General features: G+C 37.8%; 1 protein-coding gene across 1 annotated transcript in view; it reads right to left on the bottom strand.

Moving 5' to 3' along the window:
- COL15A1 (collagen type XV alpha 1 chain) overlaps positions 1-15,337 on the bottom strand; it is a 117,881-nt gene extending 102,544 nt beyond the window's left edge. Inside the window, exons 1-2 of the mRNA XM_088533361.1 lie at positions 15,225-15,337; positions 15,011-15,093 (exon numbers count right to left, since the gene is read on the bottom strand). Of these exons, the coding sequence (XP_088389487.1) occupies positions 15,011-15,093; positions 15,225-15,235 (94 nt within the window). The 5' untranslated portion in view covers positions 15,236-15,337. The remainder of the gene's footprint in view (positions 1-15,010; positions 15,094-15,224) is intronic.
- Positions 15,338-26,173: the final 10,836 nt, after the last annotated feature.

Genomic DNA, 26,173 nt, shown 5'->3' with positions numbered 1-26,173 from the left:
GAACGACAATTACAATGGTCTTTGTCAGCCCTTTGGCACAAAATATTGGACTTTGCTGTCACACAGACAAAAGTGATTTCAGAAATACTTCAGGTTTTGCAGATGCAAGGCTCCTGGCTATTGTTAGAAACACAGTAAAGACAACTTCAAAACTTAAAATATTTTTTCCTCATAGGAAAGAGAGTTTCAAGAATCATATGCCCATCTATCCCTGAGTCTCCAGACACAAGGCAGCATAGCTAAAAGCAAAATATTGCTAATAAGAAGACAACATGTTTTTTTTTCCGGATAAAATATTACATGTCCAAATGTAATCTCTGTTGCCCCAAAGTCATTATGAGTCCAACTCAACCTTCAATAGTTTTTCTTCTTAGCACTGGTCACATTAGTTATTACACCAATTATTAATTGTCATGTCAATAGTTAAGATGGTATCCAGAGAATACCTGTATCACATTTTTGGGAAATGGTTATGTTTTTCCCGGCCATACTAATGCCACTTAGGAGCACAGCATCTTCCTTATAAATGTGAGCCTTTTCCAGCTGCTGCACAAACTGACTAACAGTATCTTTTCTAGACCCAAATTTAGAGCTCAGTGTGCAAGCGTAAATAGGTGAGTAAAAATAAAGCAGAGCAAGAAATTCCAGGACACAGAAAGAATTCAGCATCAGTGACTAAGTCACTTCTCCGGTATTTACAATACAAAGGTGAAAGAATAGTGAGATTTGTATGACATCTCTAAGCCTTTCACCTCCTGTATCTCCACAATGCCCCTACTTTGCCCTGTAACACCAAGCCTTGCAAATCTTTATATGCTAGGCGGGGCAGGACTGCACCAAGGACCATCCAGCAGGGCTTAGATTCAAAGCTGGGAGACAGACCTACCATTCTGCCATTTTGTACCTGACAAAACTTGGTGCTCATGCACCAGTGATTACATCGTTGCTTCTGTGTAACAAATTCACATAATATGCACAGAAGAATAGCAAAGCTACATTCTGGACTGAAATCCTGAATCAAAAGTTCATGCCATATAAATACAATTTACCATGAGAAAAGGATATACACCTCATAACTGCTGTGAATCACTTCGCTGTGCATAAGGAAGGAAGAGCTACTCAGTATTTTGCCCCAGCACATAACCAGGTCAGAGCTTCATACTGTACGGTAGAGGCTGGACACACCTCAGTTGCAAAGGAAGTTCGTGCCCAGAGTAGGGGCAGAAGTGTTGTTTTCCTGCTACTACAGTTGTATATCTCATGCAACTTAATTTCCCATGCAACAATCCTGCTTAAAAGCCCCAGTAGTCTCCTCTCTTTGGGAGCTGCCTTTAACTGGTGGATCTCATATGCAGTCCCAGCCTGTGCCATGTTGCAGCTGTGATACAACTGTTCCTGTGCCTAGCTAGATACCCAGCTGATCCAGCTCCCAACCTTGATGTACAGGCTTGACTTCCATGCTTGAACTTCGACTTGCCACATCACTGTGGGCTTGTCCATGATCTGAACTCTTTGAAGTTGGTCACCGTCAATAGACATGGTCTCTGCATCTCAGGTGGGTTTGGTGGGACTGTGCCCTTGTTGGTGACATCACTTTTTCTGCCTGCCTTGGTGTCATGGTTGGCTCCCAGCTTCCCTAGCCCTGCAGATCAGTCTGTTTTTGCTGCTCTCTGGCCAGCTACATCTGTTAACATTAGAATAAGAATTATGAAAATATTTTATTAGGTATATATTGAGCCAGTGACTTCCAAGCAAAAAAGCTATGAATTAAAAAAAAAATGTGGAATTAATCTCAGGTTCCCAAAATATCTTAAATTTAGAAAGATGAAAAGTGTGTTCTTTCCTACCAGGTTGACAGAATGCCACAAAGAATCTGGTAAAGAGGCTCTAAGTCTTTAAAGGTCCCTTTGGTTAACATTTGATTGTGGAAGTTAAGCGGGCAGAATTACACCAAACAATTTTTCGTCAGCTCATGTAGCTTAAAAAATTGCCTACTAAGAATCACATAGAATTTATTAGATTTATATGACAAATATGACTAGCACAAACCTCTCCCATAGTGTTTGATATCTAGTTTGGGCAGTACATTTTAGTAGATCACTGTATACTTTTTTTTGAGTTCAAAACGATGCGAATGTAGTGTAGACAATAAGTATACCTCTGTGCTTTCTTTGTTGACATTATAAGAATTTGTGGTTGATAAGTGATAAATAATTCATTTTCTTTATCTTCCCACATAATTTTCTTAGTTTATTTGAGCCATGATCCTATAATCACTTATGTACTTTAAGCAGCTGCATAAGACTGTTTCAGCAGGCACCTCTTGACTACTTTAAGTTAAAAATGCACATAAATATTTCAGGATGGAAACCCTAAATAGTGTTCAGCTATTATTTGAAATTAATGCCTCCTATTTTCTGTGACATACACATCTGTGTATAGAGAGAATAACATAGAAGCAGGACGCTAAATCACATTTTAACTCACGAAGTCACCAAATTGGATATTTTAAGAGTCAGGACAATATAGGACAGAATTCACTGGGCCTAAATATTTTCCCATATATTTTCCCATATATCAGATACATTTAAGGTAAGTCAATCTGGCAGACAAAAATAGTGTTTCAAAACATCACTGAAGAACCTTCAAGTAACAAATTCTATCTTTGAATCAGACAGAGGGGACATTTTCTTACATACTCTTCTGCATTGTAAAAACTAAAATGCGCATAACCAACAAATCATGAAAAGGCAATTGATCTAATGCACTGACCATGCTATTGACCATGCTATTGATACCCCTAAAATTTTTGGCAGACAGAAGTCTTTCATCTCTTCCTTGACATATTTTTCTCTGCTCAAGATCTATTTATGCAGCTATGGAAGGAGAATAATTCAGGAGCTGATGTTGTAATAGCCACTGTAGCAACAGATATGCTGTCATCAGGGTAGATATATAGCCAGACTTTTGTAGTCGACTTAGGGCACCTGGACATAAGCCACTGAGAGGAAAGAGAGCAATAAAAGAGTGTAACCCTTCGAAAATCCTTCACCTCTGCCCTCCAACCCTGGGAGGGAAGAGCAGATAAAGAGAGTTGTTTACTGAACCTCAGGGTCAGCAGGACCTTGAAGAAAGATGGATAGTCATAAGGTTATGGCGAGACATTCCTGTTCCCATCTCCAAGTTCATTTGCCAAAAGCCTTTTACAGAACTTAAAAAAGAAAGGAAAAAAAATGAAGGGGAAGGGTATATTCTTTGACTCATCCTTAGATGAAGATTTGAAGTGGAAAAAGGGTATTTCATTCCATGCAAATACTGATTTCTGTGCTATAATGATGGAATCACTGTTAGTAGCCTAGCAGCATTAAAGCTTGATCTAGCAGACTTCAGAAAAAGCAATGGGATAAGAAAATGAAACATGATCCAAGGCTTTTGATATCAACCAGATTCAGTTCCTCGGTTGCAGTTGCCTTTTTCTGTGATTCTGTGGGCAGATCAGTTAAACCCTGATTCACAAAGATAGAATTTACAGTCTAACTTTATGCTTCCTGAGGAAAATCACACACACACAAAAAAATGTCACCTAGCCCAACCTGTTGCTCAAAACAAGGGTAACGTGAGGGATCAATATGCTCAAGGCCCCAGCTTGTAAAATGCAGCATACCTGCAAGGGTGGAGATTACACAAGCTCCCTGAGCAATCACTTTCAGAGCTTAATTACCTGATTGAGATAATTCATTTTCCATTTTTTTTTAACCAGAATTTCATTTGTTGCATTTGTGACTCCTCCATTTTGTCCTGTTTTGGCCTCTGAGAAGAGTCTGGCTCAGATATGTCTACAACATTCTCTTTATGCAATAGTGAAAGCTGTAGTAGGATTTTCACAGCAGAAATAGAATATTGAAAGACATCAGCCACCTTTATTTATGTACCAAAAGGCATATGTACAAGAAATGAATATAAATAAAAGAAGCGCTTTCAAGGGAAGAAGTTGCTAAAGGTCTAGGGTGGTTTCCCACTTGTTCAACAGTGTCCATGAAGCATTAATATAACAAAAACCATAAAATTGTACTTAAAATTTTCAAAATTTTCATGTAAAAATCTTTACATTAATAATATTGGACTGCAATAATTGATGACAACTTTAGCCCATTTTGATCAAGAGCCAGATTTCTTCAGCTAAGGAAACTTGCATATGCCTTTCCTGTCATTGCATCTGCAAGACATAGATCTACAAATTCAAACCACGTGTTTTAAACCACATTTGCAGTTCATTTGAAATAATTTTTTTTTTCAGTGAATGGCACGACAATGTTAGACTTTTGTGCACGCACATAGAAAAGTGCCTCAAAATTGCAGCATTACTGTGGAACATTCATTGCAGATCAGAGGTTCCTCACGGCAAGTGAAGAACTATGTCAACTTGTCAAACTGCTGAAATAGATGGAACTGTGAAAAATTATTAAGGGCAGGAAACTAAGGAAGTCTGTCCCTCTGAGAATAACAAAGCAAAAAGGTGCAATGTAGCACATAGCTGACCAGAATGGGATGGCAGAAATAAAGAACCCTACTTTGCAGATATATTGTTCCCTCACACCTTACTCTGTTCCCTCACGCCTCACTCTATGATGCAGCCAATGCACTGGTAAGGAGGATTATTGACCCTGATCAATGGATACTTTGAGATAAGGAATTCAAAATATGAGAGTATTCCCAGAAAGTTCTCAGATCTTAGCCTATTTTTTCTCTCATAATTTCTCCCTCATTTCCTTCAGCACTACATACTTTGCTTTGTAGACCACCATGCACATATGGTACTGCATAATAATTTAACAAAGTAATAGTACATTTTTGTTTTCCAAAAAAGCCCTTTGTTTCTTGAAGAACTGCCTTCCAGGGAAGCATAACAATATTGACTAAGAAGTTTTCTGTGGGACATAAAGAAGCACAGAGACAAGCAGCAGTCTAAATTGTCATTTTGCAAGAAACAATTTACAGTACATTTATACGTGCAATTAACTATTATGGCTGTTCTTTATTTAAATAATACATCAAGAATATTATGACACAATATTTACATAACAGTGGGGAAAAAAAAGGACAAGATATACACTAACATCTATTCAGCCTTCCTGTGACCACCAAAGAAGAGAGAAATATATACTTTCATTCTTCCTAAAAAGAAGCAGACTGCATATGACAGATATGATCTGAGGCTTCAGGGACATTGTTGAAAAAACAATTGGGAAACTACCTGGATCAAGATTCTTCCAGCAAGTTCTTGACTTGAAAGCACTTCCTTTATTTTTATTTAATTCTTGTACATATGCCTTTGGGTACATAAATCAAGGTCATAACACCAGACTGACAATTTTTTGATCTCCTCTAGTACTCTTGCCACAAAACTGTTCTGAGCTAGCAATATTATTACCTTCTTGTCTGCTCATATGGCACACATTCCACTGTCACTTGCAAAATAATGAAAACCAAATGATTTACTCTAAGCATCATTTTTCTCAGGCAAATAATGAACTTTTAGGAACTTCAATTTTGTGCTCTATGTATAAACTACTCTGGACCTTCTGCCTCATCCACCCGGAAAGAGCTCTGTACACATTTCAGTCTGGAGTCAGAAACTTCCATGGCCTATTAGTTTTGGTTTGATTTGTCAAGACCTAATTCTGGGTCTCTCAGCTGTCTGAGAATCTTGTCTGAGATATTACTCAATTTCATCTCTCATGAAAGACTCAGTTCCCTTCCTTCTCTAGAAAATTGACCCTTTGGGCACTGAAAAAGAAAACAAAGCTCTGAAGATAAACTTTCTCTTCTTTAGCGTATAGTGACTAGTTAAAGTCTGTGACAATGAGAGAATAATGGTGTTGAAATATATATATATTTTTTAACACTACCGTATAATGTTACATTATGTTTCAGACCACTACAATGATATTGATAGATATGATGGCACAAATTCAGAAATCTGCCTTGGTCCTCTCTTCTGAATGACACAGAAGTGCCAGTCTTGGTAATTCAGATAATTAACTTGACAAATCTTCTTGAAACCTGAGTGCCTTAGACTGCTCAGCTGTCTTAACACTTATGCAAGCGCTGGCATAGTATCTTTCTAGCCAAGGCAGAAAGCTAAATTATGGATGGATGTGTAGCTGCATAGATAACTAACTGGTTGGATGATTGGGTTCAAAGCATAGTGGTTAATGAGCCATACTCATTAATGAGGCCAGTAATAAGTGGAATATCACAGAGGTCTGTTGAAGACCTGACCTGTTTGATCTCTATCAATGACCTGAGGAGGCAACACTCTCATCAAATTTGCAGATGACAACAAATAGAGAGTGGAGGAATCACCTGATATTCTGCAGTGCTGGGCTGCTGTCCAGAGAGACCTGAATGGGGTACAGTAACGGGCCTATGGGAATCCAGTGAAATACAACAAGGATGAAGGTAGAGTCTCATCTGGGACAGAAGAAGCCCTTGCAAGAATACAGGCTGGAGTGTGGCTCTGTGGAATTGTTATTGGGGATCCTGGTGAACAGCAAGATGAGACAACAGCCCCCAACAGCAAAAGCCAACAGAATTGTCAGGTATGATGACAGGAGCACAGCCTGAAAGAAAGAGATTATTAATTTTTGCTTGGTACTTACTAGATCACATACGGAATACGACATCTCAGTTTGGTTTCCTCAATATAAAGAGGACATTAGTAGACTGGTGCAAGTTCTATGACAGCAACCAAGAAAGTCAAGGTTACCTGTGAGGAGAGGCTGATGAAACTGAACTTGTTCAGTTTGGAGGAAAATTTGGGGGATCTAAAAGCAACATTCCAATATCTGCGAGGAGAGGCTGTTAAGAAGATAGAGAATCTTCACTGTGGTTCATGATGGGAAGAAGCGAGACAATAGGCATAAATTAAAAAAAGGGCCATTCTGACTGGATACAAGGAGAAACTTCTTCATCATGAAGACAGTCAAGCACTGGAATAGGTTGTCCAGAAAGGCTATGCATTTTCTATCCTTGGAAGTTTTCATGACCAGACTAAACTCTCGAGCAATTGTGGTCTGCCATTATACCTGACCCTGCTTTGAGAAGGAAGTTGGACTAAATCACCTCCCAGAGACTGTTCCAACCTGGATTATCATGTGATCCTGTGAGTGCAGCAAGAAAATGTCACACAACACGAGTGTTTTTTTTTTTTTTTTTTTCCTGAAAAGCAGCTTTACATCTGAAGAGCCTGCAGCCTGCCCTGGCATATCTGTCCTCCCCAGGGACAGGGATAAAGCTCACTCTCCAATAAGAAAATATACAGGCACAAAGGATTTAGACCCAGAGTCTCTTTTTTTAATGGAGAAATTATGTCCAGTAACAAGAGGTTTTCTAGGCAGAAAAGGGGAAATGCCCTTTTCTAGTGTGAACTGTGAAATTCTTGAAGACCTGAGATAAAACTTTCTCTCCTACCCAGAGTGCATGCTTGGGCCCATTATAATAGTTCAAAAGACACTGATATGGGCAAAATGGAACAAAATTTTTAGATGGGACATGCTCTGTATCAGTATGGCACATCTCAATACACCATTTGTATACTGGTAGACACACCTGGTGTATATAGCAGATGCTTAATTTCACTAATGAGAAATCAAAAGCACCAAAGGAAGGTGACTGACTTGGTCGGATAGAATCCATCAGAGTCCAAATTACTCACAACATGTGTTTTTTTTCTTTAAACCCACACTAGTTGTGTGGGTTTGAAATAAGGCAGCTAGATCTCATCAAATATATTACACGATCCACTCTCTCTGACCAAGGTACACTGTTTGGATTTGTTACACTCCTGTATGGGTTTGGTCAAATATGATAAACCATTAGCACCCGCCCCCAAAAGGAAAAAAAAAATGAAAACAAACAATCATGAAACAAAATAGTGCTCTGCCCAATTACAAAAGAAAAGGAGAGGAAAGCACAGCAAAAGGGACAAACGGCCTCCAAAGGGATTGTTTGATTTGGAAATTACCATGTTAGGATAAGAAACAAATATGAGTAATTTCTTTGGAACACCTTGAATATCCCATACATAAACATGGCAGTCGATAATGAGGAATAAAAGAACTGTTTTAGCAGGAAAAAAGAGTATTTGGAACTCAGACTTCCTTGCATATTTATCTCAATTGAGTGAATCTCTTGGAACACATACAGGGATAACAGAAAAGAGGATACAGCTTTAAACTCTTCGCCGGCGAGTTAAGTCCCTGGAACATCTACGCATCTTTTCAATTATGTATTATCTTGCCCTCTGCTACAAGAGGGATCCAAATACAAGCCTATCGGGTAGTTTGAATTAAAAAACAACACCCCACTCTCCTACCCCAATGCCACCTCATGAATATTCCAGATCAGGATTGTCTTCCCTTTTCCTCATACTCCCAAAGGTGGCTGGGAAAGCTCCAAAATAAAGTTTATTCTGTGAATTCTGCCAAAAACATTAAAACATTCAAAGTGTGCTATTATGCATAAAAGGCAAAATTAAAATGCATGTATAAAGAGCAGGAGAGAACACCCGAAGACTGTAGATCTATGCCTGTAGATCAGTGAAGATTTCAGCCCTTCTCCAAACAGCTTTGCAGGACTGCCCTAACCATCAGCTTCAGGAGGAAAACATTGCCTGTCTTCTGGCATCTCTGAAGAGCTCATCCCTGCTACTGCTCCATTTCAGTGAGTCTGGTAGTGGAATCCATGCATATTGCCACGGTGCTTACCAGGATATCTGCTCTGGACTACTCAGGAACATTTCAGAAGAGTTAAAAGAGTTGAACAGAATGGTAGAGTTGAAGAATGGTAGAAGAGTTCCCTGTGTATCTTTCCTCCTCTCCATGAAGGTGGAAAGAAAGACAGTAAATCCGATTGTTCTAGGACAGGTGGGAGAAAGGAAGGGAAAGAACAAACCTGAACAATCCCATCTTTCACTTTCCAACTCTAATTGTCTGACTTAAATTTATCTTTTCCTTCGTTTTGCAAATATCTCCTCATGCATTTCAGCTTTTTCGCTTGTTTGTTTTCTGCAGGGTATTGCAGGTTTACCTATTCTCTTGTCAGGAAACAGCACCGCCTATTGGGCTTTAACAATAGAAGTCCAATAAGTTATCTTTTTTAAAAAAAAAAAAAAAAAAACTTTTAGTGACCCCTTTTTTGAAAGATTCATTAAACAGAGAGAGATGAGATCTGGAAGACTAATATCAGAAAGATATGCATGCTTTCTGCACACTGAACTTTGTGGTTGGTGCCAGTGTGGATAGAGGCGCAACTGTCAGAACATTAAATGGGACCCCAAATTTCATGGGTAAAACATGCATCTATAATAAAGATCTCCTCATAGCTCAAACAGGACCGAACTTTCCTAAGAGATCTGTTTTAGGGTTAAGCTGAAGTCAGTTTTGGGCTACATTAATGATTATCTGATGGGAGTCCAGTAGACTCACAAGGGGCCTGAACCAAAATCTAGTCTACCAGGGACGCTAAAAGGGGCTCAGACCTTCCCTTTCTCATGTTCCGTTATTGAAAGGGCAGTTTGCATTTGAAATCCACATTTGAGTCCATGTTAACCTGCATGACAGCTGAGCCAGAAGAATATAGAAGGGAGGTTATTTTTGTATAGCTTTTTACAGCAGGTCATTCAAACACAATTTAGTGACACATGCATGCAATATTGAAATGATAAGTTCCACTTAGATCATGCAAACAACCGCTTACTGTAAGCATCCAGTGTTACCAGGAAGCCTTGAGAGAGCAAATAAAGACTGCCACTATATCCACCCCACTGGTTTCCCTTTCAGAGGCCTCAGGAAAGGCCAAAAGGATCTCCTGTGAAGTGTTTAGAGGGTATTGCAGTTAAAACTAATTCATTTAGAAAAGTGGCCAGCAGTATGAATTTACTGATTTCTGTTTGTTCTACACGTGTCATCAACAATTTCAGCTATACACACAAATGATGCCAACTGATTTTCTACAGTAATTTAGCTATATTTTGTACAGAAATGCATTTTAACAACTGTAAAATCAGGCTCAGCTCTGCACTAACAGCATGCACAACAGCTGGAAACAGCTTGAAGATGCCTCTGGAAGATACATAATGGCTCATCCAATTTAAATCCAGTGAAGTTCGATGATAACCAAATGTTTGGTCTTGAACAACAGGATATAATGGCATCTAAGTTACCTTTACGAATTACTGAGCTCCAGGCAGATCAGCATCACTGTAATTGTGCTCCTTCTTAACAAATAATAAAATGAAGCATTCCTATCACTAATCACATCAGTGTGATTGTGCAAATTAAATATGCAAAACATATAGAATAATTACTGGATAAAAACAAGCTTTTAAATGTATTGCACACAAAACACATACAGTAATTACTAGGTAAAAACAACTTTTTAAACATATTTATCTATTTACAATCATTGTGTTTGTTCATCCTGAAAAGGAGTCCAGTCTAACTACCTGTTTGTATTACACGAGCTGATCAAAAACCAGTGACAGGCAATAACTCAGAATTCCTTCCTTAAAATCGATGGGTCAGGAGTGCAAGTTTTATGTCAACTGCCTAATGACAGCCATGTTCAGAGAGCCAAGGAGAGAGACAAATATTTACTTTCTGTAAACTACTGCTGAGCGTGTTATTTAGGGCAAGAAAGTGCTGTTCAGCTTGGCTAATAATGAAACCCAGATGTAAATAAGAAACTTGTAAAACATTTTTTAGAGAACATAAACATACTATAAAGTGCAGAACCACATACATTTAAGCAATTCATTTTCTAGCTAAGTAAAAAAAAAAAAAAAAAAAAAAAAGGCATGCATTGGCTTTGCGTTTGAGTGCCAAGAACCGAGTAACAGTAATAACTGCCTAGATAGTCTGTCACCTGTAAGGTTAAATACAACTTCTTTAAAAGGCTAGACCAAATGTCTTGGAGGACTGAAAGCAGCCATGAGTAGTCAAAGTCAGTCAGAACACATTATCAGGGGTTCCAAAAGGCCAAGTATTTAACCACAAACCTAATATGAAATAGAATAAAACAGACTGAATTTTTATGTGCAGATAAATATATACCTAACTGGCATTTGAACAAAGAAGACATGGTGAGATAAGTTATTAACATGTCAACATATCTTTAAAAAAACACCACAAACTAAAGCAGAAAAGGATATTACATTTGCAAAATTTTCGTGAACGTGAGAAAAAAGATCAAAAGCTCTGTATATTTCCAAAACCACTGTATTTGAAGGAAAAGAAAGGAAAGGAGGGAAGCATTTTATTTCTTGTCATTTTGTGCACATGCTAGTTGTAGTGAAAGGGACCAGAATCTTCCCCCCAAAGCTAGTCAAAATTCAAAATTCTAGCTCACAGGAATTGCTAAGATGAAAAAAGCTCCTGCTCATTTTCACGCCAAAACTGCAAATATTTTTAAGAGCTTTGATGACATAATGACCAACCCACCTAAATTTTCAGGAAATAAAACAGTATTTTAAAATTAGGTATCAGAAAGGTTCAATTTTGCTTATGTTCTGTCTCATCTGTTTTAACAAAAAAGATGTCATTTGAATTAAGAAGGTTTTTCAGTTGGCACTGTGAATTAGTCACTCAGTTTTAGATATAAGGCCCTAAATATTCTCTCTTATTGTTTGTCTTATTTTAAAATGCAAGCAGCAGTCAAATGTGATGGGACTTACAAATGACTGCACCACTTCTACTGAAACAAAAATCTCTACATAATAAAAAATTGAAAAAAAATCTAAAATAAAAACCCTGAAACTGTCAAACAATTTCAAAAATTGCCTACTGAACTTTTTTGTCTTACACTTTCCTTCCTTTTTTCAATTTCTTTCTCCTATAGGAATTGGTCAAAAAGTACTTAATTTTCTTAAGAAGGAGGAGGCTTGGTCAAAAGCCTATGCTCAATAGGAAATTGATCAAAATTTTTCAGTCTTCCTAATGTCTCACAAATGCATGGCAAAACTGCAGCCTTCCAGCAGCAAGAGAGAGTCATTGCCACCTAATCACACACCAGTAAGCAGATCCACCGGACCTCACCGAAGAGACTATCTGACAGATGGAGGCCAAGATATCAAATTTCCTCTAAAAATCTCTTATTTTTATTGCTTTGTCTTCATATTAGTAGAAAATAAACTATTCCTTTGTTAGTCCTTGCTAGATAGATAGCAATAACTTAATCCAGGAGGTTACTTTATAACATCATTTAACCAGCTCAAGAACCTCTCAAGTTTGTTTTTCTCTTGCATATACTCTAGCTGTATGGCAAAAGGGACCTACACCATTCATCAAAAACACTTTTATTCATTCCTGGCTCCTCTTAAACAAAATGGATCTTAGAGTTATAAATAACCATCCACTTTAGTAAGGGCACCAGAATAAGAAAACATATCTGCTGGAAAAAATGCAATATAAAACAGAGTTTAAACACTTAATTCTACAAGGTAATTTTAAGGTGTGAAGATTTCATTTTTCTTTCTGTTCTTTTTTTTTTTTTCTTTTTTCTTTTTTTTAAACATGGAGTAGAGGGGACATGTATTTAAACAGAACATGTATAATTCATTACTAAGAAATAAGGTTGAATGGATCAGCTTGCAACATGTTTCTTAACCCAGAACTAGTATGTGACTTTCAGCTACAGATGCTTATGGTGAGAGAGGTCAAGCATGGAAAGAGCACAGCAGTATTCAGTGGGCTGTAGTATCCTGGAAAGCAGTTGCCTTAAAGGAGATAGTGACAAAAAGAGATTTTGGTTCAGGAATTAGTTTAACAGTGAAAGGCCTGAAAACCAGACATTCAGTTAATCTCCCTGTTACCACATATGAAATTCTACCTTAAATATCTAATTTATTTCTGTGCATTCTATTACTATAGGGTGAGGAAAAAACAGAACTTATTTGTGCAGTGTCTGGACTACAAGATTTGAAGAATATGCCTCATCACTATTCAGCAGTTACAAGAAGTATTATGTTCTTCATATATCTGCAGTGCCAGAAAGGAGGATTCTTATTCCTATTTCTAGCCTTGAACACATCATTGTATGATTTCGGGAAAAGGAAACTTTTAGATGAAGCATGAGGAAAATATTGCTTGTACTATAGCCCTGTTTTAAGGAACAGAAAGCATGAGCTCCCTATTCTGTGAGGCAGTTTAAAATTGGACTAACACAATTCTAGTAAACATTTTGAAAGAGGGACTTTCTCATCAACAGAAAAATGGTTATACCTGCTCAGATCAAAGACCCTGTCAGGCTTTTGCCTCTGTTGGTGGCAGCAGCAAATGCCTAGGGAAGTATATCAGGCCAGGACAAACATGCAGTAACACTTTCCCAGAACAACCTCCAAGCCTCCAGCAGCCTAAGGAGACCTGCAAAATCCCACATGTAATGGACTGAGGTTAGGAGTCCTGCCAGCATTAACAAGATGCTGCATAGGAAGAAGCTGTCCCATATTGAAGGGAGAGATTATTTTTCCCACTGCTGACTTCTGAGGTGACTTTCAGCCTATTTAAGGGACCCAGGCTCCAGGTAATAGAAACTGGCATAGACTCATCAAAAAGAATTTGTGTGGCAAATGAATATATATTTTTTGTTTATCCTTGTGCCTACAGCAGTTGAAAAGTTGATGCTTATTAATTTTGACATACCAAAAATTTAGTTCTACTGTCCAGTCCACATCATTCATCAGCTAGAAAAAAAAACGTTTTCACCTGATAAAACAAATGCATCTCCATGGTGTATGCAAGGTGTTGTCTTTCTGTCACTATTCAGACATTCATATAGTATTTCCTTCTTTCTCGTAATGCAAAAAAAAATCCCAAACCTAAACAAAACTCATTTTTACCTGGTGCAACAAATGCATTTTCCTGGTATATGCTATATATTGCCTTCTGTTTCCAGTTTCTTCTTTAATTAACTAACTATAATACAGTAGTACCTATTTGTCATCTGCACTTTCATCTTTTATTGGAAATTGCTAATCTGTGTTTTTTTTTCTCCTGCTGGAATAACTAGTCAGAACTTTGGCTATTAGGTTTGCATTCTATTCTGTGCCAGTATCAGTTGGAAGGGGGAAAATGTCTGAATAATGCTGAAGTCTTCATATCCAATATCTCTTTTCCTACTGAATACATTTCTAATTCTAATATCACTGTAGTTGTCCAGGGGTCATTTTACATAACAAATCACGGTCCGTTTTTGTCTGTGGTAGGGATAAACTCTTTCTAACATCAGTATCATTGCCATACTGGAAAACTAGTATTTGAAGTATTTTCACTTTGCTCAGAGTTGCATGTAAACTTTTAAATCAGTGTTGTATCTCTTATATGAAATTTGAGGCTATGCCTTCTGTAGATACAGAGAGATTTGGCTTTGTTACAAGAGCATACATTCAGTAATTACAGAAAGACCTCTCACTGAAAGTCATAAAGGCTCTACCATAAAGCCAGACATTTAATTTAACTCAAGAGATCTGAAAATGACAATTTGCTCAGATACTTTTCAGGAGAAACCTTTCAGGAGAAACACAGAGAAAGCATCACATCTCTTTTTTTCTCTAGCCCACAACACATGGCACATTCCTGATACTGCCAACAAGACAGGCTTTTTTTTTTTTTTGTGAAATGCTTTTTTGCAACCTCCCTCTGAATCTCTACTTCCCAGAGCAATCAGTGTTTTCCCTTTCTGTGAAGTGCTTTATGTTGCTTATTATGCTCTGAAACAACCCAGAGAGCAGATAGGCAGATCTGCCTTACATCTGGGGACCAACATATTTGCTTCCTTTTTCTTTGCAGAAGCAATAGTAATTTAAGGTAACTTGCAGCAACTTCCCTAAATGAAACAAACAACAGCAAACAGCAGAGGCAATGAAATGCAGAGTCTCCTTCCATATTAGGAAATCTTATTTTTAAACAAATTCTTATTCTAATTTTATAAAAGTTATTTAGAGAAGTCTTACCTTCTATGATCTGAGCAGCTGAACCAGCATGGATTGACAAGCCTAAGAGCAGCAGTAGCAAGTCCCAGGTCCACCAGGCATGCCTGGAGCAGGTGTACCAAAAAGTAGGGAAGGGAGGGAAGGAAAGAAAACAGAATGAGACCAAAGAGTGTAATGAAGAAGCACAAGGGGGGAAGGAAAAGGAAGGAGAAAATCCAGAAGTGAGAGTTCTTACCATGGGAGCATTTTTTGAAAGTTAGTAGAAAGACTTTGAGTGGGGAAGAAGTTCGGTGAACATGAGTTATATGCTTATGAAAGTCAGAAGTTAATAAAAACGGGAGCCTGCTGCTTCTCGTCCAGCGCCCGGACACAAGTGGAACAAAGGCAGCTCTCAGGCTCCCTTTCCGTGACTCACTCACTGCACTTCGCTGCTGCAGCGCTGAAACCCGACCCCGCAGAGACTTGCCTGTCAGATCACTGCATAAAACTTCCTCCTTATTTTTCGAGGGACAGCCCTTGCTGCCATACATCATCCCAGCGCTGTCATTTTCTGGTCGTGCCCAAACTTCGTGCCCTGATACATCGCAGCTGAGCTGCTCCGGCTCCCCCTGCTCCCCCACTTTCCCCTCAGCGCCTCCAGTCACTTCCTCACGCAATAGAGCACAACCTCCAGCACCTTCTCATCCAGCATCATATAGCCAGTACTATGCGTTTTTGTATGGAATGGGACCTATCTCTGGTCATTTTAACCAGACTTTAACATGAATAAGTTTTTAGGACCTAAGTTGTATAGGGCAGTAACAGCAAAATACAGAACGTATTAACTTACAGTTCTTTTGTTACCTATGGAGATGTTTCTAAGCCTATGCTTTTTAGGACAATTTTCCTAAGTCTATACGTAAATAAGAAAGTCTCTAGAAAGATCTACATCCCGAATGTTACTTGAGGGTATGTATCTGACTCAGTGACTATACATACATGTGTCTGCTATAGAGGTCTTGTAGCTAAGCATTTCTAATAATTTCCATTGGAAGTGTTAAGACCTCCTTCCTAACTCCATGAAAAGTATTTAAAAAAAAAAAGCAGTTCCTAATAGCCATTTTCAACTCTAGTAAAAAGTTCTGAAAGAATAACCTTGAGATTGAATAAACAATTTTAATCATAAAACAAGCAAAACAAAACACTTTTCAGTGATGCAGAGGTAGCCTAAATATGGATTTACCAAGCCTAGGAAACACTGCATGTAGAAAAGCACCAATAGTTTTTTGATGTATTTGGCTGGAAGGTGATGAACCTGGCTTAAGGATATTCAAAATAAAAATAAAAATAAATAAATATAAAAAACTGAGTTACTTAGAATGGCAGGGAACCAAGACAGTAATGAAAGGAAAAATCCTAGTAATCAGCAGAAGTAGGAACTTCATTCTACAGTAACTACAATGCTTGAGTTTGAGGATTAACTTTTTTGTTTGCTTGTTTTCTTAATGGGGACCCAGGACCCCACTCATCCTGTTCTGTAATACTATACCAGAACTGAGAAAAAGGCTTCTTCATTCACCTTCTCCATACAGGGCTGTCAGCTCTTTCTTTTCTCTCTTCCTAAAGTTTCTGTCTTTAGTTGCCTGCAAGCAGTACTGCTTGTTAGGAAGAGTGTGTGTAAAGTTTATGCAAACCATATACCATAATTATTTATTTTATTCCTTTATCTAGGACACCAGATATCTGTTATGCCATAAGAAAGACAATGTCTTTTAAAAGAACTTGTAAAATACATATACTTATAAGCCAGGATCAATTTTCCAGTTCTTTCAGATAGCATTTAGCAACAGTCATACCTAGAAAAAGGCATTATTAGTCATGACAAAAAAAAAATTAACACTTCTACTGTTTATAATTGGACACATTTTTACTCTGAATTTAGAAAATCTCTAGATAAAAGGAAGTAACATCTCTCCTTTCCCCATAGCAACTACACTGCTCATTCACATGAACCAGATGAAATGCTATTGAGAAAGTTGTTAGTTTCTGCTGGATATTTTTAAGGTGGATGTCTGGCCAATCTTGAATATTTTTAGAGCATTTGGATAGAGGAAAAGCAAAGCAAAGCATATTCTTGACCTCTGCATTCCATTAGACTTAAGTGGATGGCAGTGGAGAAATCTCTAAATATAAACAGTTTATTAGTCCCACTTCTGTATAGTGCCTTGAGATGTCTCAAATTTCTAGAGTTCATTTGCATTCTTAATACTCAGAGCATATTAACAATCTCTCTATGTCTCCTAACTGTAACTTGCTCCCCACAAGGGCAGTGACATTTGTACACATCCACTCGGTTTTAACCTTACTGCGCTTCATCTATTTTAAACACAGCAGGACTCATTTGAACAAGGACATAAGTGCTTTCCTTCAGTACTGTCTCCAGCTGTCTTCATCTCAGCTTTGAGTTTTACTGCTAGTTAAAAATATCCATTTTCCAGGGAGTAGGTTTGTTTACTCTTCTCAGCCCTGATTGTTTTCTGTAACATTTGAAACAGCAGCATACATTGCTGCTATTGCAGTTCTTACTCATTCACTGAGTTAGTACAGCTGTGTGCTCTTCTGTTTTGGGTCATATGTATTAAACAGTGTTTTCCTCCTGACCTTGCAACACAAATTTCTTAGCTGCACACTTCTGGCCCATATAGCAACATCATAAGAATACCCTTGTGCAAGCTCAGTCTCAAAGAAGTAATATACACCAAGATCTGGATGAGTTAGAAGAGAACAAAAAAAGAAGAAAAAAAAAAAAAGTTGCCTAGACTTCTCTTGAGCAGGCATAAATATTTGGTACTGACAGTATCTTGCAGCAAGGAATTCCACAGCTCAATTATGGTTTCCTCAATGCTCTCCATGCTTTTATAGGTCTCTTTCACTTGTTTTAACTTCTGTTATTGTACATCCCTTCTTTTCTTTGAGGGAGAAGAAAAGCTGGTACAAAGGCATGCATGCATGATGCAAATAATCACAACATTATATAGTGATATAACAGTGTTCTCTGTATTTTTCCTGATAACAATTGATGCACTTTCTTGACCATGAATGATGTGACGTCTTCATGGAATAAGCCCAGTGATTTCCTCCTGAGTGGTAATTTTATATATAGTTAGGATTTCTCCTCTCTCTCTCAGTGTGTAAATATATTTATGATAAATGTTAGAATTGAATTTCCTCTATCATTTTGTCTGCCAGTCATTCACTGTTGAAGGATCCCTTTGCAATTCTTTAGTCTGTCCTTGTCTTTATTAAAAAGAAAAAAAAATCATAGTATCATCAGACGTGGTCTTACCACTTTGGTTTTGAATATCATTGTATAGCTGCTGCTAAACAATTACTTTCACAGTGTTTGATAATATGCTTTCGTGATTATAAGATATGTTTCACTACTCTGCACTTACTGCTCTTCCTCCTTTAAACAAGGTACCTTTCAAGAAACTTTTAAGAAGTGTGTAAATGCTGTTTCAATGCATCCTTATAAAGAAATAAGAGGGTGCATTTAATTTGATAATTAAAATTAGGCCTGTACTATACCCTACAGGAAGGTATAAATTAAGGTCACAGGGGCCAAATATTTTGGCATTTCCTATCTTGTTTAGTGTTTCATTTCATGTAATTTGAATGTTTCTGCCTCCTCTACCCGTCACTCTCAGTATTACAAAGCGCACTGGAAAGAAAATGGAAACCACATGGCTAGGGCTGGCTAGCAAAAGGGAAGCAAAGTGCAATCAAAGACATGAGGTTTGTGATGGAAAGCCATCGGGTAGTCTTTGGAAAGCAAGAGACGAGGTCTGCTGGGCACAGACCTGGTTATGAGGGGAACCAAACTGGTGCAGAGGTTAGATGAGAATCACTTTGAAAGAGGTACAAAAGAGAGAATAAGATTGACTGGGTGAAGAGTGTAGGACAGAAGGTTTGGAGGAGATGAGGGCAAAGGTAAGAACAACAGGACTAAAAGACAGAAAGCAGAGGAAGGATAGACAAGCCTGGAAATAGGACCTGTCCCATTTTCCAACCTGAAAATGGGACCAGGTGGCAAGGGAAAGTAGGATAAATATTTAGACTTGGGGAGAGGGAGCTACGTATTTCTCCTCTACAAACCCTAATTCAATCAGGTGAAAACACTGCCTCAAATTAGAAGGCTGTGGAAAGGAAGTGAAAGAGGCAGGGAGAACTGGACTAGATACTAAAAGGGAGGTGGCAAAAAAGACAATCTCAGTGAGAAAGCAGGAGAGCATGCATCATCTGCTAAAATATTTATATTTTTGCTTCTCTTCCTCCAGCCAAATCTTCAAGTAGAATCCAAAATTCCTGCATCTGTCATGCTTTTGCTACAAACAAGCATCTGCAGAACCCACTAGCAAGGCATGTCTCACTCACAGTGCCATATCCTAATAGTTCAAGTGGTATACACTAAGAATCAAAATGTTTCAGTTCTTCTGAATGCCCACATGAGGGTCAGTATCCTAAATCCTAAATTTTGGTTCTAAAACATGACAGTAGAACTGTTAAACAATTCTTTAACAGTTTGTAACAAGGTCACAAAAACTACCATTTCCAGAAATGGCTGAACTCTTCCTCAGGTTTATAGTAGTGGTATGGACATTATAATCTAGACACAAAGACAGAATGCAAAATGTGTTTAGCAGTTGAACAAGCAATTGAAGTTGTACAATACAGCCTGTGAGACATTAGAAACAAGCAGAAACTGATGTTTGGCCTGTAATTTAAACTCAGTCACATGTCAACATTGATCCTATTGCTATATTAAATTAATTTATCATTAGCAGAGTACATATATTTTTAAATATGCCTTAAAGATATCTGCCTTAGTTATATTAAGGATATGCATTGGACTGAAAGGCTCTATTCAGACTAAATGTCAAACATTCCTTTCCTATGAATAAACCCACCAAGAATTATATGCAGTCGTTTTGCTGTCTGTCTTCATGTACAGCTGAGGTGAAGAACCATTTTTCCCTACATGGACACAGGATCAACCCAAGGGTCTAGGAAGAAAACCAAGTTTCACCAGAATGCCCATGCAAATTAGTTTTAATCAAGTATTTTCAATTCCTTTTTAAAATGCTTATAGAGCCTGGCCCACAGAGTAACCACACTGACTACTTTGTGCACTGCCTTAAGATAAGCCTGTGAGGAGTATGATCCTTTAGAGAGGGACAAACCTCCTGTGCCACTGGTTTATATATTAAGCTGAGCTGTCTACTAGTAGAGATAGAAGAACAGCAGTTTTCTGCCTCAAGAATGTTAACAGCAACAGCTCTCACTCACTGTCAGTTATGGTCAATGGAAGAACATCAGTCAAGCAAGGCCACAGTGTATGATGACCTCAATATGATGATTATATTTGCTAGCAGTCTGAACGTAATTGCATTTGTGCCATCACAGGTGTATTTCTGATGAACATAAAACTTTATTGCCAAAGTGACAAAATCATTCACTTTGTAAGGAAGCAACCATGCTTGCTAATGCAGAGTAGCAAACATCTTTTCAATAATTCTCTCTTTCCTCTCCACATCTCATGTAAACTATAGCTTGGGAACTGTCACATCATTTAGGTAAAATGAATTCATTCTCCCAATCTTAAAATCAGAAGATATTTTTTAATGATTGGGAGAATTAATTATATCCAGAAGCAGAAAAAGCAAAGACTTTGCAAAATTTCTTAAAAAAGGTCTACTAGCAAATTATAAGGGCAGAGGAACATCTTTACTATTTTTCCTTTGGGTTGGTTGCTAAAGAGAGAAAAATAGCTTTTACTTTCAAAGCAATCACCATCCTAACAGCCTAACTCTTCAAATATACATACACACCAGCTTTTATGCCTTAAGTGGCACTTTTCTTTTTTTTTTTTTTTTTATATTGCAATCCAGCAAACAGCCACTTATAAACAAAAGTACATGCTTGTTAAAACACAATGTTCTTATTCGTTACCAGTGCGATTTGTTTTTGTTTTTTTTTTTTCCCCCATATGAAACATTTTCTTTTAACATTTTCTAAGTTGATTAACTTGGAATGAATTTATCTTAGAAAAAAATCACATTATTTCCTTTCCTATATATTCACTTTATTCTAATCAGTAGCCAGGGTACAGTAACAGAGTAAGATTCCTGGAGGGAAGACAAATCTCGACTACAGCCACCAGAGATAGTGAATTACCAGCCCACAGGCAGCTTCCAGGGCTGATCTTCATAGAATATGTCTCCAAATCACTGAGAAAAAAAATCAAAAAGAACGAGGAAGGGCAAATGTAATAGCTTTGTATAGCTATAGGTGTCACAAGTAAGAGGATAAGCATAGTGTCCTCAGTTTTAGTTAGTCATTAAACACCAGGCTTAAATCATAAAACTACCTGATTTGGGAATTATTTCTATGACTTGATTCATGGAAAATAGTGAGGAAAAAATATAAAATTTATATATTTAAGATATAAAAATCAAATTTATGATTTCATAATCCAGGAAAAAGATCGGTTTTAGAAAGGTTCTGTGAAACATACCCAAATTTTGGGTATGTGGGTGTGTACTTCTGTGAAGCTTCTGACAGCATCAAGAACAGAAGTAAGAGGGTTTTTTGTGTGTGTGTGTTCTTTTTTTTTTTTTTTTTAAAAAAAGTCAACAACTATGAAAGAATTTTAAAAAGAGGGATACTACACAAATTAGCCTGGCATCACATTTTAGCAGATAAATGCATCTTTTACTCTTCTCCAAGTATGTCTGTTTCTCCTTCAGTAATGTATTTTTTGTAAATATTTCCAAGTGACAGGCTGCTTTCATGCAATTTCGTAAACTGCCCTTCCTCCTTTCACCAGTCAGCTCTGCTATTCACAGTACTTTTCTTCACAATATCAAACGTGATTTTCTTCTGACCAATTTCTCAATGATCTAGATGAGACAGAACAAGTTAAAAGTGAAACTCACCCAGGGGTGATGTAACCTGCTATTTATGGGAGTGGAGGAAACAAAAGCTAGACATTTCAGCACCACAAAACGGAAATCAACAGTACCAGTAAGACAGAAAGTGTGTTTGTGCTGCCTGGGATTATTACAAGACTGTAAGCACCATTTATAAGATAAAAACAAGCACATTATAGGTGAATGTGAGTCTTAATCTAAAATTTAAGATACAGTTGTACTTCTTAAAAACAAGATCAAGGCAAGGCAATCTTTGAACAATACCAGGACTCACAAGGTTTAAGTTTCTTTTTTTTCTTTTTTTTTCTTTTTTTTTTTTGAGATGTTGTTGATCACAGAAATATAAGCAATAAGGCCTTGCAAAAAGTTCTTTGAGAGGAAAAAGAACCTAATAACTTCCTCTCTCTCCCCATAATCCAACCAAATACACATCTTCTGACACACCAGCGCAGAAGGTTCAGCACTGCTGGAGGAATTCACACAGATGCTTATAGCTAGAAGTAATCCTTTATTAAATCAACTAAAGCAAGTATTTTCAGGGGAAAAAAAAAAAAAAAAAGTAGGCATGTCATTTAAGTGTCTAAAACCTCCTCTAATATTTGCTAATTAGGCTCTTGGAAAAGATACCAGCTCTACCTGCAGAACATGATGCCGTTGTCCTCAAACCGTGAGTGCTGGCTACAATCCTACAGGCTACCTAGAAGACGAGATTCAGGGGGATCATAGCGATGCACGTAACTATCTGAAGGAAAGGGCCAGACGCTTTACAGTGATGTCCAGTGACTGGATGAGAGACAACAGACACAAACTCAAACACAGGAAGTTCTGCCTGAACATAAGCAAAAACTTCTTTACTGTGACAGGGGTATCAGAGCACTGGAACAGGTTGTCCAGAGAGGCTGTGCGGTCTGTGGGCTTAGAGATAATCAAAAGCTACCTAGACACAATCCAGAAATGTGCTCTGGGTGACCCTGGTTGTGCAGGGGGTTGGACTAGATGCTCTCTAAAGATTCCTTTCAACTATACCTTCTAACTGAAGATTTCACATCCCACAGGCCCTGCTTCTCACCACACCTTCTGTCTGTTTTGCTATGCAACTGCTAGCAGCTGCTCAGAGCAGTATGCATTTACGGAAGGGCATATGAACATTCACAACAGACACCAAATTCAGTTCTGTTGCCTTCATTTCAGTAGGAGCAGAGGGAAGATCTCATTCCAACATAAGCTGTGAAAACTGTTATGGAGGTAGGAAATTCCTGTCTTTGACACTCTGTTTTAGTTGTCATGAGCTAACACAGTCCAAATTGTATTTTTTAACTGCTCATTAGGCAGTCTTGCTGTTGCTCTTAGAAATTCAAGTTTACTGTCCATTCTCTCTTCCCCCCTCCTCTTCTTCTGCTGATGAACCATCACTTACAGTTTGTTGCTACAGACACTTTCTGGAGATGCATTGCTTCCCAAAAATATTCAAAAATTACGTAGAGTTAGAGCCACAATTAAGACCACCTTATCACCCTTCATTTGGCTTTTTATGCCTATTTATGATTCCCATCAGCTGCAAAATCCTGCACTGCTATTTCCTTCCTTGTTTGATACACAAGGTGCTCACTCATCAAGCATCTGTTTTATCCTTGCCTAACAGTGTCTGATGGATTAGCTGAACACTGTTCAGACTCTATATTCTGTCACCATATCTCAGGATATCACAAACCAGCAGAAGAGTGAGGAGTAGTTAGAACCTCCTGGGGTGTTGAGTCCCACTCCCCTTAGCCTCCCTATCACTACTTCTGCAGATTCTGTTTTACTGCCGGCTCCCAGTCGTCTCCATGTTCTTACAGAATCCCTTGTTCTCATCTCCTGTTCTCTGATCTTTCAGAACAGATGAATCCTTCCTCCATAAGCCTGTCCTCAGAAGAAAACTCTCTAGAAGCGTACTATTTCAGCTCTCAGTATCGATGCAGTCTTGGCAAATACTTTGAGCATTGAGCTAAGAATAGACAACACATGATATTTCTGACATTCACTAAGAAAGTGCAAATGTTAGTTTTGAAAGACTTGGGTAATTGAGTAAGATTTTCCTGGTCTCTGATTTTAAGTTTTCCATTTAACCCTGCCTAAGGCAGACAACCTGTGTAGCAAATTGTAATCATTTAGTAGAAGCTTAGCAAAAGTAAAAGTGCATAGGGGAGGGAGGTAATACTGGGAGTGCTGACCACCTCAGCAAACAGTGCTCCTGAGCACACATACCTAGAAACCTAGTCAGCTTTCAGATGAAAAACAACAAAAAAATCCAGTATTCCCTTTTTATCAGTTTTAAATTAGCACATTCTAAGTTTCCACTTGTGTTGCAGTACTGAAGGAACAGAACACGTCTTACAAGGCCAAGGTGAAGAGATATACCTGCCTCTGTGGGACTGTATCATGCTACCCTATCTGTTACTGTGATATAAGAGATGGCGTATTGACCTATAATAATAATACCTATAATAATGTATTTCAAGAGATGCTAATTTTTAAGATCGTTTTTCAGCCAAACCTACACCTTTATTTTTACTATCCTTATGTGTAGATCTTTCCCTTGAGCTTCAGGTTTTCTTCTTCTATCTGTTCTGCTCCGCTGGAGCAGCCAAAACCTCAGAGCTTCCGCCACAATCGTATAAATCCACTTCTTTGGCATACTGTTTCCGCAATAACACCAACAAAAGGAAAAGAAAAACCCTCTAAGTATATGTTTTGTAGAAAGGAAGTCAAAGAGGAAAAAAAAAAACAAGAAGAGAGAGCAACAGAAGAGTTATTTCTCTTCCAGTTTTGCAATATATAAGGATTTTCTTTTTAAAAACAGTAATTTAAAGCCTTATACATAGCAAACAAAGAGAATTCCAATGCCTGCTTTTCTAAAACAGGCACTTGGAAGCAGGCACAGCCTGCTTTCCTAAAGCAGACCGGCCTTCTGAAATTGCATCAGATCAAAAGAGAGGATGTTTTCAGGAATACATACACACACACACATACACATATATATATATATAAAGCCAAGATTCTATTTTTTCCTGTAAACTGCCAGAAGCAGCAAGCAGTAAGTACCAACCAGTCACACCTGCAAGAGCAGGCTGTAGCCTAGCATAGTATCAGAGGTGTCTACTCGGGCAGCAAGTGAGATTTCACAAGGATTTACTTTGAGATCGTTATGGCAGTAATAGACCAGAGGAAAAGAATCTTGGTTGGATTTTTGAATCACTTGCAAGAACTTGCAAGAGTTGTAAAAATAATCTAATTTTTATATTGAAAAGAGTGTGTTCAGTAAGGTATGACTGATATACAACTGACAGAACACCCCGTGCACATGCATGATGTCCTTCCACAAATCAAGACTATATTTTGATCATGGAACGTCTGCTCTGGTACTCAGGAATTTTCTTTTCTTTTCTAAGTACTACAAACAGCAGGAAAAGGGGCACAAAATAATTAAATTTCTGACTTTAGTGGCTGCTTTAGTGGCAGAGCAGAGGGATTGTTTTAATTAAAGACTGTGTTTACAAAGGTGATTTCTCAGAATATACCTGAAGTTTCACATTCTATTTTGTTGTTGTTACTAGCTATGATACTGGCATATTTAAAAGTGGAGTTTTATAAACATATACTTGCATATTGGGGTAGTAGTGGCACTATACTAATAAAGAAACTGATGTTTCCTTGGCTCCAAGAAAGTATAAACTAAGGAAAAATGGAAAAAACAAGTAAGATTAACAGAGGGTTCTTTTAGCACAGACTCATTTTAGCTTTCCTGCAGTATTATAATCCAATACAGATGTTCATTTGCCTCATTCTTGGCAGCTGTGTTAGATGAACTTCCTTTCCTTAGTAACATTTTCTCAGGCATTTATTATCCCTTTGTTAGTCTGGCCTTAATTTGCTCATTCCTTTTATGTAACAACAAAAACCCAGAATGCTGAGGAATCAGACCCAGCCTGAAAGAAGATAACTGCAGCCCTTTGTAAAAGTATATCGTATTTAGGTGATTAATGAAAAAGCAATGATTTATGCTTCTATTTTATCACTTCTGATAGTCATAATGGCTCACACTTCGTAAGCCAGAATGTAATGAATAATTATTTAAAAAAAAGAGAGAGAAAGAGAGAGAACAGTAACAAGAAATGTAATGGCATAGGCAATACTTACATTTACTTACAGATTTGTATGAATGCATTTTATCAGA

The sequence above is a fragment of the Tinamus guttatus genome, unplaced genomic scaffold (assembly GCF_059628265.1).
Source record: "Tinamus guttatus ecotype Peru unplaced genomic scaffold, ASM5962826v1 Tinamus_guttatus_pri_ptg000497l, whole genome shotgun sequence".
In the NCBI taxonomy this organism is placed as follows: domain Eukaryota; kingdom Metazoa; phylum Chordata; class Aves; order Tinamiformes; family Tinamidae; genus Tinamus; species Tinamus guttatus.
The sequence above is the reverse complement of the archived record's forward strand: the minus strand, read 5'-3'. Positions and strand labels throughout refer to the sequence as shown.